The sequence below is a fragment of the Poecile atricapillus genome, chromosome 3 (assembly GCF_030490865.1).
Source record: "Poecile atricapillus isolate bPoeAtr1 chromosome 3, bPoeAtr1.hap1, whole genome shotgun sequence".
NCBI classification, from domain to species: domain Eukaryota; kingdom Metazoa; phylum Chordata; class Aves; order Passeriformes; family Paridae; genus Poecile; species Poecile atricapillus.
Genome location: NC_081251.1, coordinates 59,337,949 through 59,353,385, shown reverse-complemented (window position 1 = coordinate 59,353,385; position 15,437 = coordinate 59,337,949). Strand labels below are relative to the sequence as shown.

The 15,437-nt window shown below is 39.1% G+C and overlaps 1 protein-coding gene across 3 annotated transcripts; it reads left to right on the top strand.

The window, feature by feature from the left end:
* The first annotated feature begins 3,493 nt into the window (after positions 1-3,493).
* On the top strand, positions 3,494-15,013 carry MTRF1L (mitochondrial translation release factor 1 like). 3 transcript variants are annotated; one of them, XM_058836295.1, is made up of 7 exons: positions 3,494-3,512; positions 5,259-5,338; positions 6,523-6,706; positions 10,230-10,393; positions 11,292-11,409; positions 13,200-13,336; positions 13,927-15,013. In XM_058836295.1, exons 3-7 carry the CDS (start codon positions 6,574-6,576, stop codon positions 14,140-14,142), a joined length of 768 nt encoding a protein of 255 aa, XP_058692278.1. In that variant the 5' UTR covers positions 3,494-3,512; positions 5,259-5,338; positions 6,523-6,573; the 3' UTR covers positions 14,143-15,013. The 3 variants fall into 3 exon arrangements, with proteins under 3 accessions (XP_058692278.1, XP_058692276.1, XP_058692277.1); XM_058836293.1 differs by lacking the exon at positions 3,494-3,512 and adding an exon at positions 3,519-3,905; XM_058836294.1 differs by lacking the exon at positions 3,494-3,512 and having other exon boundaries at positions 6,548-6,706.
* The last annotated feature ends 424 nt before the right edge of the window (positions 15,014-15,437 follow it).

Sequence of the window (15,437 nt, the reverse complement as noted above, 5' to 3'; positions counted from 1 at the left end):
TTGAAAACTATTACACCAATCTTCAGTGTAATACTGCAATGAAATCACGTTCTAAATTTATTGTCTAAAATCCTCTATTGGGAGGGATTTAAAAATTGAACATAGCATGTAAAGTTTCTTTCTTGGAGCAAATGCTCATATTAAGACATTTAATATACATTTCGTTTATCGGTTTGGGTTTCCCAAATTTTTTTATGACAAAAATGGATGTGGTCCAAATGGACAATAAGTAACATGATCTCATTGCCTATCATACAGTTCTTTGAACACAAATTGTAAAAAAGTCAAGCTATTAACCTGATTTATTGTGCATGCAGTGTACAATACACTTTGAAAAACTGCCTAAATACACTTATTCTATAGCTTGGAATAAAATAAGTATGTATTTAACTTGTATTTTAGTTTTTCATGAGAATGTATATGGCAAGTGCACTAGAGAGAGTTATGTTTTTGTCACTTTTGCCCACTGTTTTAAATTCCTGTCAAGTAGAACCTAATGCCAAAGAGCCAAAAATAAGTAGAGCACTTCTGTACCCTCCTGTCCTTCAGGTTGCAAGAAACTGAAACTACATTGTGTTACACATGTGTTCAGCTTAGCTGTTTACAGCCAGCTTTTGCATAACTGAGCTTAGTTTGGGATACCCAGGATGAAGCAAAAACACCCAGACAGTATTATGAGCATTCAGATTAGCCTGAAGGCACGTGTGGTATGAAGGAGACTAGAGGTTTGATGGAGAAAAGACAGGCTAGTGGCACAGGTGGCTGGGCTGCAGGTTAAACAGCTATGGCATGATACTATGGAAATGTGGTCATAGCACGTCCAGGTCCACAGCCAGTCCGTAATTCACTTGAATACCTGTGGAGTATATAGTCCATTTGTAGGACAACAGAACCAGAGACAAAACAGGACATAAACCAGACTTCAGCTAGCAATAGCAATTTTTTTAAATTAAAAGCACAATGAAGTGCTGCTGGGCAGTGATCTAAACTGAGCAAATAAAGGAGACATACATTCTAGCTTCAACAGCCAGGATTTAAGATGTCATCTCATACCACACTTGATTCCCTAGGCAGCAAGCTCAATTACAAGGAGCATATGTCTGTGGAGCCAATACCTAAAATCAGGTGGGGGGCTTTTTCAGTAAGAGCAGCTTGCTGGACTGACAATGCTGTGAGCCCGCTCAGGAACCCACAACTGGCATAGGCAGGAAATGGCTGCAGAAACCATTTAGCAGAAGTATTCCACAACACCAATTCAAAAGCAATCAAAGATTATACAAGAAAGTCTCTAAGTTCAGCAACTCTCTACACCACGAGGAGTAAAGTCCGTATTTCCACGTCTGTGAGCCTGCTCCTGGCATTGTTGACCCAGCCAACAGAGCTTGAGCCCTTATCAAATCCAACAAAGAAAAAATTAAAGTTGCACATAGGCAGACAGCTGCAATGTCTCCTCCAAACTGATCTGAATCATGTCCAACTACCAACATCTAAATAGGGTTTTTTTCAGCCTATAATGCTGTTATTTTTTGAGACACCAAGAGTAGCACCGTAGTACATCCTGGGACTTGGACACAGCGACAAAAGTCCCTGTTCACCAACTTGCTGAGTACATTTGCAGTGACAAAGCATCAGACCTGTTCAAATATGTCCTGAAAACTTCTGCCAGCAGTACAAGTGATGTTGGTGGCATGAAAGAACAAAGCAATAATAGTGCCAAAATCAGTTGGACAAAGACTTGACAGAAACAGTGTCTCCATACTATTTTAACTTTTTAGCAAAAGCCTGACTTTGCCCCTTCCTTTATCCATGAACTAACCCTGTGGAAATCCACCCTTCTCATTTAAAACGGGGATATGATTCAGGTGATTCAAAGGCTGACCATCAGTCATTAACTCAGATTACTTTTTTTTTTTTTTTCCTTTTCTCAAAAGCTTTAACTTACCCTTACTCTAAGTTTCCTGAGTTTTCCATAGGTCTCTTCACAAGCTGGGCTCACACAGCAGTTAGACTCTCATTCATTGTTACAGAACACCAAAATATTTTGTCTGTTAAAGCATAAATTGGACCATTTTTCCTTTATGCTTCTGGAAGAAAACTTCAAGGAGCTTCATGGACAGGCAGTAGTGGGTACAAAGGAAGCTTTTGGTGGGTGAGATTTCATGAGTGATGGCCTGGGGTTTTTATCAGTGCCAGACAACTCACACAGACTACATTCTCCACAAAGATATTCAAGTGTGACTTTTACTTATAAATTATTGCTACACTGTATTTTGCCAATACACCTTATCCAAAGCTGTGCACTTAAAATCATAGGAAAACATTTTTATCTAACCATTACTACCAATATTTGATATTTTGAATAGCAAATTCGCACAGTGGCCTTTGGATTTCCATTGTGGAACAAAAACTTCCAAGCTTTCTTTTCTGACTACCAAAACTACTTAAGTTTTCAACAATTACTCTTGCTTTTGATATTAGATTTGTGAAAACAGCAATTTACTAATGTTTCATAAGGACGTGACTGCAATTCCAACAGTGTAATTTAGTTGTTAGATATGATTGCCTAGTACAAGGACAGAAGGAAGGCAAGGACACAACTCTGACTCCTCCAATGACTGTAATATAAAATACTGTCTAATAAAATTTTATGGATAGTTGCACATTTGTATAATAAAATATATTCTTGAAAGTGTTTTGGCTTTAGCCAAGGATCTCATTAATGATGTTATCTAAAACAAGGTAACTTGCACTCGGTCTGCATTTCAGGAGGGATTTGCCCAGATCGTCCCACAACACACGGTTCCTAAATGGCTGCATTGCATCCTCGCTGCACTTCCCACTTGAAACTTGCCTGTAAAACTCTGTACTCAGATCTGTATTTTGTAAATGGGATGTCTTCTAGTCTCACCACTGATCTCTGATGTGAAGGAACTTTGAATTGCCCTTTTTTGTTCCTCTGACAATTCATTTATTTTCCTCTACATACTTAATTTTGCACCTGCTTTCAGTGTGGGGCCATCCTTCCACAACATTTGCATGTTCTTTCTCAGAGTACTTTAATTCTGAAGATTTCTTTTGGATGGAGAAAGTCTGTAAGAGTAACCTGGATATGCAAGCCCCAGCTCACACTTCCCACTAACCTCACTTTTACCTATGCACACTTTAAACCGCCCCGGTAGAAACCTCAGTACTCCCGAGGCTCTTGCTCAGAATTACTGCTATAAGCCTTTGGGGTACGGAGGATTTGGTGGTGTTTGAGGCTTTTTTTTTTTTTTTTTTTTTTTTTTGTTCAGAATGACTACACCTCACCTCCGGGGCCTGCAGAGGGCGCTGCGGGCGCCCGGCCGGGGCCATGAGGCGGAGCCCCGCCCCGTCAGTCCTGGCCAATCAGAGCCCGCTCGCCCCACAGCGGGACAGCGCGAGCCGAGGGAAGCCGAACCCCTTCGGTAATTTCCGCCAACGGAGCCCCGATGATTTCCGACTGCGCCCAAAAAAAGCGCCGAGCCTCTTCGGTAACTTCCGGAAATCCGGGAGGGAGGCTGCCAAGCGCGTTCGGGCGTCTCCGGCACGGCAGTGACACCCGGGCGACAGGAGGGCGGCCGTGCTCCGGCCCCAGCCAGACATGCGGCTGCTGTCGCGGGCCCTCCGCGCGGCGCAAGCCTACCGAGCCGCCGCGCTGCCCCCTCGGAGCCTCCGGGCAGCGCCGGTGGGACGGCCGCTGCCGGCGCGGCGCGGGCTGAGCGCGCGGCCCGGCCTGGAGGAGCTGTTCGCCGCGCCCTCCCTGCGGCGGCTGCTGGAGGCGCGCGCGCGGGGCGAGGGCGGGGCGGCGCCGCAGCTGGCGGCGCGCGTGCGGCGGCTGCGCGACAAGGAGCGGGAGCTGCGCGACACGCGGGAGCTGGCGCAAGGTGCGGGCCGGGCCGCGGGTTGGGGTTGTGCTGCGCGCGCACGTCACCGGGGAGCGGCCCCCGAGGGGGCGCGCGGAGGGCGGCTCGTTTGCATACGCTGACGCGATTGGGCGAGCGGCCCCGGGGGGCGGGGCGGGGACCGGCACGTGGCGGCGCGCACCTGGCGGGGCGGGAGAGCGGCGCGCGCGTGTCACCGGGCGGGCGGTGCCAGTGACACTCGTGTCACCTTTGCCTCCTCGGGCCTGCCGGAGGCAAAGAAACAGCCCGAGCAGAGGTCGGGGATACGAGTGAGTGGGGAAAGTACTGCCGCCGGCGTGGGAAGTGCTGCTGATAGAGGAACCGGTTTCATATAAAACAAAGATAACTGATCGAGGATATTTTAAAGTTTAAAAGTTTTGGTGGAGTTTTTTTTTTTAACCCATCTTTCCCTTGCTGCCAAGACAGCCCAGTCCGCCTGCCTGCCTCCGTTTTGGCAGTCATAGAAGTCAGCACCTGAATCTGCTGTCTCCACACTGTGATTTGACTTTGTTGTGTGTCAGTAGCTGCACACTTTCAGTGCTGCCAAATAATGGATTTTTTTTTTTTAACCCAGACTCAAGCTTCGTTTTGATAGCAGTTAGAAAAATAAAATATAGAAAAGGAGTACTTTAGGATCAGTAAACATTTGTTAGATGATTAAGTATTCCCTAGAACTGTACTGTAGTACTCAGATTTTTGCATACAGTGCTAGGGGTATTAGGCCTTTTAACAAGGAGTGCCAGTTTTGAAGATGCTGTGCTCTTTAAATCCTTTATGTTCTTACCACACTGAAATACAGAAGACAGTTTTTTTAGAGCCACAGAATGGCTGGTGCGGGAAGGACCTTTGGACATCACCCAGTCCATCCTCCTGCTCAAGCAGGGTGACCCACAAGTTGTTCAGGGTTTCTCCCTGCTGGGTTTTGAGTATCTCCAAGGATGGAAAGTCACAACCAATCTGTGCAACCTGTGCTTCTGTTTGACCACTGGCACAGTAATCGTTGGTTTTTATAGTTGGCTTGGATTTTGGTTTTTGATGTTTCAGTGGAAATTCTTTTATTTCAGATTTTTCTGATGTCCTATACCTACAGAGGATTAGAAAACACTCAATATGTACTTAGAATCTTCTTTACAGACCATATTAGCAATTTGATTTTCTGACAGGTTTAGTATTTTGTGGGAAGGAGGGAGGGGTTGTGTGGTAATTTGGTTTTTGTCTGGGTTTTTTTTGTTTTTTATTGGTAGGGCAAGTTCTTCATGTGGTTATTTTTTCAGAAGGTTTTCTCAGAATGGCACTGATATAAGTCTGACAATTAACCATACTCAAATATTTCAGATGAGAACGAAGATTTCCGGAAGCTTGCAGAAACAGAAATTGCTTCCTGTGAGGAAGAGATAGCTGAACTGAAGCAACAGGTTAGATCCCCTTATAAAGCTCCTGTTTCCTTGCCATTCTTAAATTAATAAAGCCAAACTGTCTTCTTGGGGATGTTGGAACTAGGTGATATTTAAAGCCCCTTCCAACCCAAATCATTCTATGATTCTTGTCAAGATGTGTGTGATAAGTTCTTCTCCTCCCCTTTGTGCTAGTTATAGTCCCCAAAAAGTGTCTGTTACGTAAGGAAAATGAAAAAATCAGGTGCTATAAAGATATCCTGTAAGTAATGGACTGTTTGTACTTGAAAATCTTTCAATCACAGTATCTTTTAAAGTAGATGCTACAGTTTGTCTTGTCTGGGTGTACCTTCACAGATGTCCAACTCTGTAGCCCTTGGAAACCTCAGTTACCCATCACCAGTGGTTTTAAAAAAAAATTAATACTATGTAACTACTTTACGCTGCTACTTTATATAAATTTTACAGAGTATCTATGTTATTTAACAATAAATAATCTTCACATGAACAGAATGTTTTAACTTAATAACACTGTAGAAGCTGCTATGGTTACATTCGTTATTCCTCCAACAACAATACAACAGTCACTTTCAAATATTTTTATAAATATTTATGTTTCTGCCAAAAAAAGTCATCATCTGTGGAAAGAAGCATCACCTAATGCTAGTAAAGGAAGAGGATTTAAAAGCAATTGCAAATCATCCAGAATTTTGATCCAGCATGCAAAATTTTGATCTTTTTTTGGTTTTGGTATATCTTTCTTCTGCAAATCAGGCTCTTCTTTTTAAAATAAATAAAGAAATAATTCATTTGTGTTGTTGTTGGAGGACTTTGCTCCTGAACATCCATACCGTCTTAGCTCTGCAGCTGAGATGGAATTAAAGGAGAATCTGATTAGAAGGGACATACTCAGTTGTCTTGCAAGAGCAGGCATATATCCTCACGTATCCTCACAGTGCTCCTGATGGATTAAAAAGTTTGGTGAAGTTTTGTGGCTCTCAAAAGAAGCCTGTGTAGCTCCTGTGACTGTGAACGGACACAGGAAGCAGCATCATCTTTACACACCTTTGCCTGGCTGAAGCCTGTCCTCAGGGCAGGAGAACACAGCCTAGATCAGTTACAGACTTCTCTGGCGTTTTACATTGTCTCAGGTATGGATAGCAGTGTCAGAGGGGAGTCTTAGCTGGGTGCTTTTGTATTCACAGATAGTGTTGCTTTTGATTCCTTCAGAAGAAACAGATGAGAGTGATCTTGTCATGGAAGTAACTGCTGGAGTTGGAGGGCAGGAAGCCATGCTGTTCACCTCGGAAATATTTGATATGTATCAACGATATGCTGCTTATAAAAAGTGGAAATTTGAAGTATTAGAATACTTTCCCAGTGAAATAGGTCAGTAATGAAAATACTGTAACTTGTTAATTCAAGTTGAAACACTCATTCATGCAACATTTTAATTTCCTAAGTAAAGGAAGCTAATTTGGACTGTTTTAATTTTGGAAGTGGAATATTATTTGAATGTCTGACTACAGTTCTCCTCAGCTTCTGTATTTGGGCATGAAGCTCCATTTCAGAAAAACTATTAAAATACTGAAGTTCTAGAAAGGAAATTTATCTTTTAGTAATTTTAATTTCTATATTTTAAAGCTATTGAAAGACAAGTGCTTAGCAGATGGAAATTTAGAAAGTGATACAGATATGTTGGTTTAACCTTTTCTTTTTTTTTTAATTAAGATTATGTAAAGTTTATTTGGCTACACTATTTTACTTACTTATCTAATGTTTTATTGTTTATAGATTAGGTTGGTGGAAGATTGAAAAATCTAGTTTTTATTATGGAGCTATCGGCATAGAGAAATCAGTTTTATTAAAACAATTCTTGAAGTTTTATCTAAAACATCTTGAATTAATGTAATAGTATCTTATCTATAATAGAAGGGAATGGTATCTTTAGATATAACTCATTTGTAACAGCTGTTAACAGCTTGATTAGAATTTGACTTTAAAAAGTGCCATATTTGTTAACTGTTGGAATAACTTTCTTTAGCGTTCTTAGGAAGTATTTATTTCAAGTTGATGAACATGAACTCAGGCTCCCTTCTAGAGTGGCTCACTCCCCTCTAGAGTGGCTGCTAATGATTCAATTAATATACTTTTTAAAAAATTTTATGACCCTTGAATTTCTTATTTTCTATTATTTATATTTGCTAATATTAATAAACTTCTTGTTTGGTTAAGAGCTCATGTGCCAAATAAACTGTTTTTACAGTTTAAGTGGAGATAAGGATGAGAAACTTCATATTGCAGTATATTTTGTTGCTGAAAGAGCAGTCATGTTCATCCCCATTCATGACCGGGCAAACGCTTTGCCAGGAGCTGAACCAGTTTAGCCTTCAAAGCCAACAGAAATCTGTTAACTTTATTTTTTTAAAAAAAGTAAATGGAATAAACACTGTACAGGCTAGATGGATGTAAACAAAAAAGAGAAAGAGTCTGGGTCTTCTTTTTTTCACATACTATGGGGAGAGGAGAGTTGCCCTTCCCATTGGTGCAAGACTTGGATTGGGTAAAGCCCAGCACTCATACACTTCACCTTCAGAGCACAGTTTTAGTCAGCTTAAGCGAGGCCTGTCTCACCTTCTAGGCAGCTGTATGTTTTTTCTTTCTCATCTCTAGCAGTTTTGAGGCCACTGTGGTAATTGGATCAGTCCACTGATTTGGTTAAAAGTCCTGTTATGGAATAGTTGTAAGTCAGGTCTGACTCAGCTTACAGTCCTATGATTAGAAGAAAAAGGGAGTTGGCTTGGCTACCCTTTTGGTGAAAGCTCAGTCCTTGGACAAGGAGCCCAGACCCTCAGAGATATTCTCATTAATGCCTTGAATGAGAAATTGAACTAACTAACTAGGTTAATATGTTAACCTAGTATCTATCTATCTATCTATCCATATTTTCTCTTTGAAAGGGCTAGGCTTTTTTAATGGCTATATGTTTATTTTAAAGTCTGTTTTGCTGAAGGTTTGTCTGTGCACTGAAATTAACATTTAGGATGAAAATCTTGGGAAAAATAAAGGCAGCCCTAGCTTTTGTCATTCTCTTGTAGTTTTGTTGTTTGGTTTTTTGGTTTTTTTTGCATAACAACATATTATCAAAACATTCTGAAAATGCAAATAAATAGAGGCACTATACATGGCACAGCCAATGAAACAGATGTTTGAACCCTCAGGTTCAAAGTGTCTGTGCTGTGCTGAGTAAGAATGGGGCTAAGGATGCTGGTGACACTAGGCTGTTACATCCTACCCATATTCCATTTTTATTGATGACATGAGCAAAAGCAAGGTTCTGTGTTAAAATGTCAAACTCCCTTATTTCAGAGAACTCCTGAATTTGAAATCTGAAGGTGAGCATGTGTGAGCAAGGTGAATGTTAAATAAGCTGCAATAAAAAAAAGGTTACAGTCCACTCTTAAATGACTTTATTGACTTAGCTCATGGGATGCCACTGTGCAGAAATAGCATGTTGAGCCACAAACTCATATGTCCTTATTTACCCACTTCTTCTCACTCTCTAGGGGCAGGCAGAGACACAGATGTGGGACTTTTCCCTGATCTAAGATGCCACATAAAAAGCGAGTGCAAACTCATACCCTTGTTCTGAGTAAATCAGATATCAGGATAGATTGGGATATTCCATATGAAAGGAGGAAACACATAGTTATCAAGAGTTAACTATGTTTGACAAGCCTACAACATGTCTGCCAGGGTAAAAGGGCTGTCAAAATTTTATTAGATTTGTCTGCAGTTTATAATAAACCTGTTTTGGTAATAGTCAGCTTGAATCAGTATGATCTTAATACCTCTCATATGAACTAGTTTCTTGGTCATCTTATTCTAAACACTGTAAGCACACATATCACTACAAATTTTAAAAGCAGAAGGACAAAAATTATGTGAAAGAGAAAGCCAAACTGCCTCCTCCTATTTTTCACAAACATGACTGCAAAACAATATATATTTTAATAAAGTTATGAGTGAATGAACATGTCCATTGAGGTGAACAACCTGGCCTGTGTTCTGGTGGATTATTTTTTCCTGCTGTGCAGGGCATTTTCAGATTCCATGTTGTCTTCATTTTCCTTTTTTAAAAAGCTGTTGTCTTGTCCCTATGGTTGAGTTCCTTAGTCTGAGAGATAGCCTAAATCAGTATTTCTGGGAGGTATGTGCCTCTTCTTTTCTTCAGCTGTGATTTCTTGTTGCAAGGCCTGAAGAGCAATATTCTTTCAAGGCTGCCTTTCTCTTCTTCAGTCATTCCCTTGGCACACCACCCACTGTGCTGAGAATAGGATTTGGGAACTGAGTGGCATTAAAAACAAAAATGGGTGAAAAGTTATATTCATTTATAATGCCATCACTTCTCTAATCCTTCACCTGTACTGCATACCATCGAACAAGGAAAATTAAGAATGTCATAAACTAGTAGAGCAAGGAACTCTGCCCCAAAGCCATGATTGCTATGGGTTTGACTTCCAAGTTCCAAACTACTCAATGATTGTAGGATGTTGCTGTCAAGTGTTTTGCTGGAGGTATTGGTAAGAGGTGCAGGAACCTGTGTTCTGGTTGCTCCAGGAAAAAATGTATGTAAGTGTATATGAAATTTTTTAAAAATGTATATAAAAATTAAATTGGACTCTAGAAAAGAGAATTTGATAGTCCTTTCCTTTTTGAGGTAGTGTGTGAGTAAATATGTATGGCTTTAAGCTTTTTCTTGCATTTTTGGCATAATTTTGCCCAAGTGTTGAAGTGGTAAATTTGTCATTTTAAGAAACAAATGCCAGTGGTGTGTAAATACACTGTTTGAAGTATAACAGCATAGTACCAGCAATTCTTAAAGGTTTACAACTCTTTTTCTTTATTTAAGGTGGCCTAAGACATGCAGTAGCCAGTATAGCAGGTGTTGAGGCTTACAAATACATGAAGTTTGAAGGAGGAGTGCATCGTGTTCAGCGGGTACCAAAGACAGAAAAACAAGGACGCATTCACACCAGCACAATGACTGTTGCCATATTGCCCCAACCCACTGAGGTAATATTTATCTTTTAGTCTAACAGACAGTACCAGGAGCAATGCTTGATACCAAGTGTTTTCTGCCTCTCTTGATATTCTCACATAATGACTTTTTTAATCTTAATTTTAAACTAGGTCATATTTGTTATTTTATTTTTATCACATTTTTATGAAATAAAGAATTTCTGTATTTTATCATATAAAGTCACTGACAATTTACTTGATTATGACTTGAAAATTCACTGTGACTCTCTCACATGTTTTGTGGAAAATTACATTTTCTCCAAATTAACAAAAGACTGAATCATATTACCAGGCTCATAGATTACTCCTTTTAGCACTTCCTCTTAACCATTTCTGTAGTGTCTCCACTTGCCTGTTCTGAAGTGTATGATAATTCGGTTTTGCTATATTTGCTTGCTTAAAAGCAGTGAGCTAAGAAAGCTTTGTTTTGATCTTAGTTTCAAGTTTATCTAAGAGATTGTCAAAGATTTTACTCCTTCCTGAACTTTCTTAAAATTGTCTTGCTCCTTCCTCACGGAGACTATTGCTTCACTTCAAAGCCAATGTCTGACATGTAATTTAAAAACCATCTAATCAAGCTCAAATATTGGTTAACTCTGCTGGAAGAGGATGCAGAGGTCTCAGAAGAGAGGAAAATTAATGCTAAGCAATGATTATGCATTAAGTTACTGTTTGGCTGATTTCTGGGGTTCCATCATGATGGATTCCAATCTGAGTACCAAGATTTCTTAATATGTTTATAAAAGGATTTGAACTAGCACCCATAAATGTTCAGATGTTTGATTTGCATGAATGTGTCTTCTAACATAAACTGACTGTGTGTATTTGATATCTGTCTAGAAAGAAACAACATAAAATACTTCTTTTTCTCTTCTTCTGTCTCCCATGACAGATGAGGCTGCAAATTAGTCCGAAAGATCTACGGATAGAAACAAAGCGAGCTAGTGGAGCTGGAGGCCAGCATGTCAATACCACAGATAGTGCTGTACGGATAGTTCACATTCCAACAGGTGCTGCTTCATTCTTTCCTTAGTACAAGGTCTACGTTCCAAAACTGCTGTCAGAATTTCTTTTGAAACAATGGTTTCATTTTCAAACCTGGGCTATAGTAGAGCAGAGGTTTTATGTAGTTTTCATGTCTATTCATACTACTCTAAATGCGTCATCTTGTGCCCACTCCAGTTTTTAACAGTGGAGACTACTGGCTTCAGTAGATAAGCTATTTATTTTGCTATTAGACATGGCACTCTAAAAGCATTCAGATCAGTTTCTATCAAAAAATTACATGTAAGCTTTCAAATAATGAAATGACACCTAAAAATGGAGTAGGTTGAAATCTAATAATTTGAATTTTCTTGACTAGTCTCCAAAAGAGAGATTGTGCTATTTCCGTATTAAAACATTACTTTTAATTGCAGAGTCTACTCGGGATGCCAGCTCCCATTCGTCTGCTGGCTCCTCTCCCGTAGATGACACACATAATTAAGAGGCCCATCCCTCTGGCTCAGGTTAGGAAACACAGCAGGGATAAATACACCCTCAAACACTACCTGATTTTAGCTGTTGTATGGGGTTTTTTATTGCCATTCCTAAGCCTTTTACTTCCCTTTGAGCAATTCACAACAGCCTTCTTGACTTTCATTGCATTTTAACTTTTCCTCTTCTCTACCACAAACATTAGTCAGGCTTTACAGGTTTTCAGGATAATCCTAAGCACTCTTTATCTTCATGTATCCTGATTTTTGCCAGCCATTCCTTGTATCTGTTTAAAACATCAATCCATTCTGCACTCGTTTCATCACCCTAGTAAAGCAGAAGGCAAGCAGTGGAGAGGTTAAAATTCTATTCACTGTATGGTGACAAAAAGATACCCCTGATAAAATTGTGCTGGATTGCCTGTATGTTTGGATAAAAAAGCAACAAACTACAACCAGCAATTGATCTTAGTTTTTGCTGATGGCAGTTGTTAGGGTGTCTAATAGAAATCTTAAAGTGTATTGCAAATTTTTTGCAGTTACACACATTTCACAGGGGAGTTCATACCTCACATTAGCTTCTGACTTTTTCTTGTTCCACCTTTCCCTTCTTCATTTGTCTCATCCTTAAAATTGTCCTGTTACTTCCTCTATTTCTCTCATCATAAATCTTTTTATAAACCTTCACCATGATCCAAAATGTTGTTTATAAATAAGTCTTTCAGAAAGTAATACTATGTAATCTTATAAAATCATCCTCTAATATTACCAGAGCTACTTAACAAATCCAAATAACAACTTAGCTCGTACTGTATTTCTTCTCCCTGCTTCTTTTTCTGGCTTTTCATTTCTTAGCTTTAATTGTCTGTTTTGGGATGAGAAAGCACACCCTTTTTATTTTTTTAAATAAAACAGTGCCCACTGTTTTATATCCTGATAATATTCAAAGCAGTCACTGTCTTAAGGATTTTACTGTTCCTTAAACCGTATGTTTCCTGGAACTGTGGCCAAAATTTATGTGTAATGAAGGTGTCTTTTATAAGTCAGATTACATCACCTATCTTTTATTTCATTATTCATCTATTGTCCAGGTGAAATAAATTTCCACTGAATTAAATTTCTTGTCTTTTGGCTTAACACACCTGTACAACTCAGCTTACACTTCCCTCCCAAAATGTATCATTACTCATAAATAAACCTGGACTTCCACATTCCCAGTCCAAATGTAATAGCCTAATGTAACATATGAAAAATCTTCCAGAAATTGCAGAGCTCTTTTAGTAAGTGTTAATCTTCAGTGCTAAATGTCACGATATTTTTGACAGGGATTGTGTCTGAATGTCAGCAAGAAAGATCCCAAATTAGAAACAAAGAGAAGGCTATGCAAATGCTATGTGCTAAACTATACAATGCCAAACTAGAAGAAGAAACCAAAAAGAGAAACAGTGCTCGAAAGATTCAAGTAAGTTGTGATACAGTTCTGTACAAGCATATGTTTTTAGGGTAACATCTTTGTTGAACAGCAAGCAGTAAATGGTAATATAGAGCAACAGAAGCCCAGGAAGGACTTACGTGAGGCAAAAAGAAAAACTCATAGAATGGTTTGGGCTGGCAGGGGCCTTAAAAATAATCTATCTCCAACTCTCCTACCATGGGAAGGGATGCCTTCGACTAGGCCACTCTAGAGAACAAAATCTGTGGAGTCCTCAAGCTCTCTAAACAGCAACACTACATTTTACTTCAGCAATAAAGGTCATATGTTAGCCAGACTTAAAATTTCAGTAGTATGTAAATCCTAGAGATCCAGTGAAACAAACTGGATTGCAGCATGAAGAACCAGAGTAGTATTAGAAAAAGTTGCAGTAAAATTGTTCTTTTACATTTTTGAGAATAATTACTGCAGCTTTTGAAGTGATCTGAGTACTATGGAACTATAATAAATTTTGTATAGTCATGTGAGGAAGAGAAACATTTTGCTTTATATGCCTGACTGATATTTCATTGTTTTTGTAAGATGATGATGATGATAAACTGATTCTTCTTGTTCCATAGATTGGGACTAAAGGAAGATCAGAGAAGATCAGAACATACAACTTTCCACAGGACCGGATTACAGACCACAGAATAAGCAGATCAGTGCATCATGTTGAGTCTTTCATGCTAGGGGAAGAAATGCTAGATGAAATGATACAGACTCTGAGAGAATATGCTGATTATGAATCTCTAATGGAAATTATTTCAGAAAATGAAAAAAAGCATTCCTCCTGAACATTGTTATTTCTCAGGCCATTACAACAGACCTTGGTCTGCAAAGAAGTTTCTTGGAGCACACCCCAGAAAATGGAACGTCTTTTCAAATCATGAAAAACATCACAACTTTCCTCATGAATATGAAATGGTTTTCTTACTTGCTGAGTAAAAGACTTTATTATCTTATATAAGACATTACTGCTGCAGTAGTCCTTTTGAAAAGTTAATTTGACTGCACCAGAAGTAACAGCAGTTTTACTGGGAACTGATGCACCACTCTCAAAAGGTATGCATGCATTAAAAAGTTATTTCTAGTTCCAGTTTTCATTTAAACTATGATTAACCATCACACAACAGTGTGAAATAGTTTGCTTGAGAGAACAAAAAAAAAGTTATTTTATTTGAGTGATTGGAAAATGTGATAAATAAATGACCCCACTCTGTCTATCCACATATTTATTTATCACTTATATGTGTCATGGGAAAGGGAGCCAAAGTGTATCTCTGTCGTGTTTTCAAGGTCTTCTGGCCCTTATTTATAAACACTAAACAAGCTTAGGAATACCCCTTCTTCGAGAAAAAAATGCCATGGAAGCCAAGTGATTCTGAATCATGTGGACAAACAAATGTTTCTGTTCCTGAGTCAAAAATGGAAATAATTGTTACAATATTGTTTGGCTGATATTTTAGTATCCACTTGACTTCAGTTTCTCCTTTATGGTTTTAATTGACTGTCCAAGTTGTTGATCTTCTGAAAGTTATGTGCTGTGACTGGCACTTGGCTGGTTTTGTCTGTTTATTTAAAAGCACTTTAAAACACTTGGTACCTTTATCTGTTTTGGTTTTTTTGTTTTTTTTTTTCCTAGTAAATACTGCATGGTAACTATGATTAAGTTCCAAGTCTTTTAATTTAAGATGCATTCATTAACTTCAGATGGAGGAATGTCTCTGTGCATAAGATGGGGCATACATATTTCCTGTTGGTGAGCATGAAACCTGGGTCTGTATTTACTAGCAGTTTTACAACACCAAACTGGCACATAAAAAAGTAAAAAGAAACATTGGCTCATTTTTTGGTATAAAATAATTAGATACCTACTGGAGCAGAAACTAGGACTGAAGTATTAATTCTTGACAGATCAGTATTGTAAAAGGAACACTAGAGAGCACTTGTGACAGTCCTACTGATGTGACTTAAAGCCAGACCTTCTTATGCCAAGTGGTAGATGGAATTTGCTGTTCAGCTTCATATTTTTCCAAACAAATAAGGGTCATTGACCAGGTCTATGCACTGGACTACTGCATGAAACTTA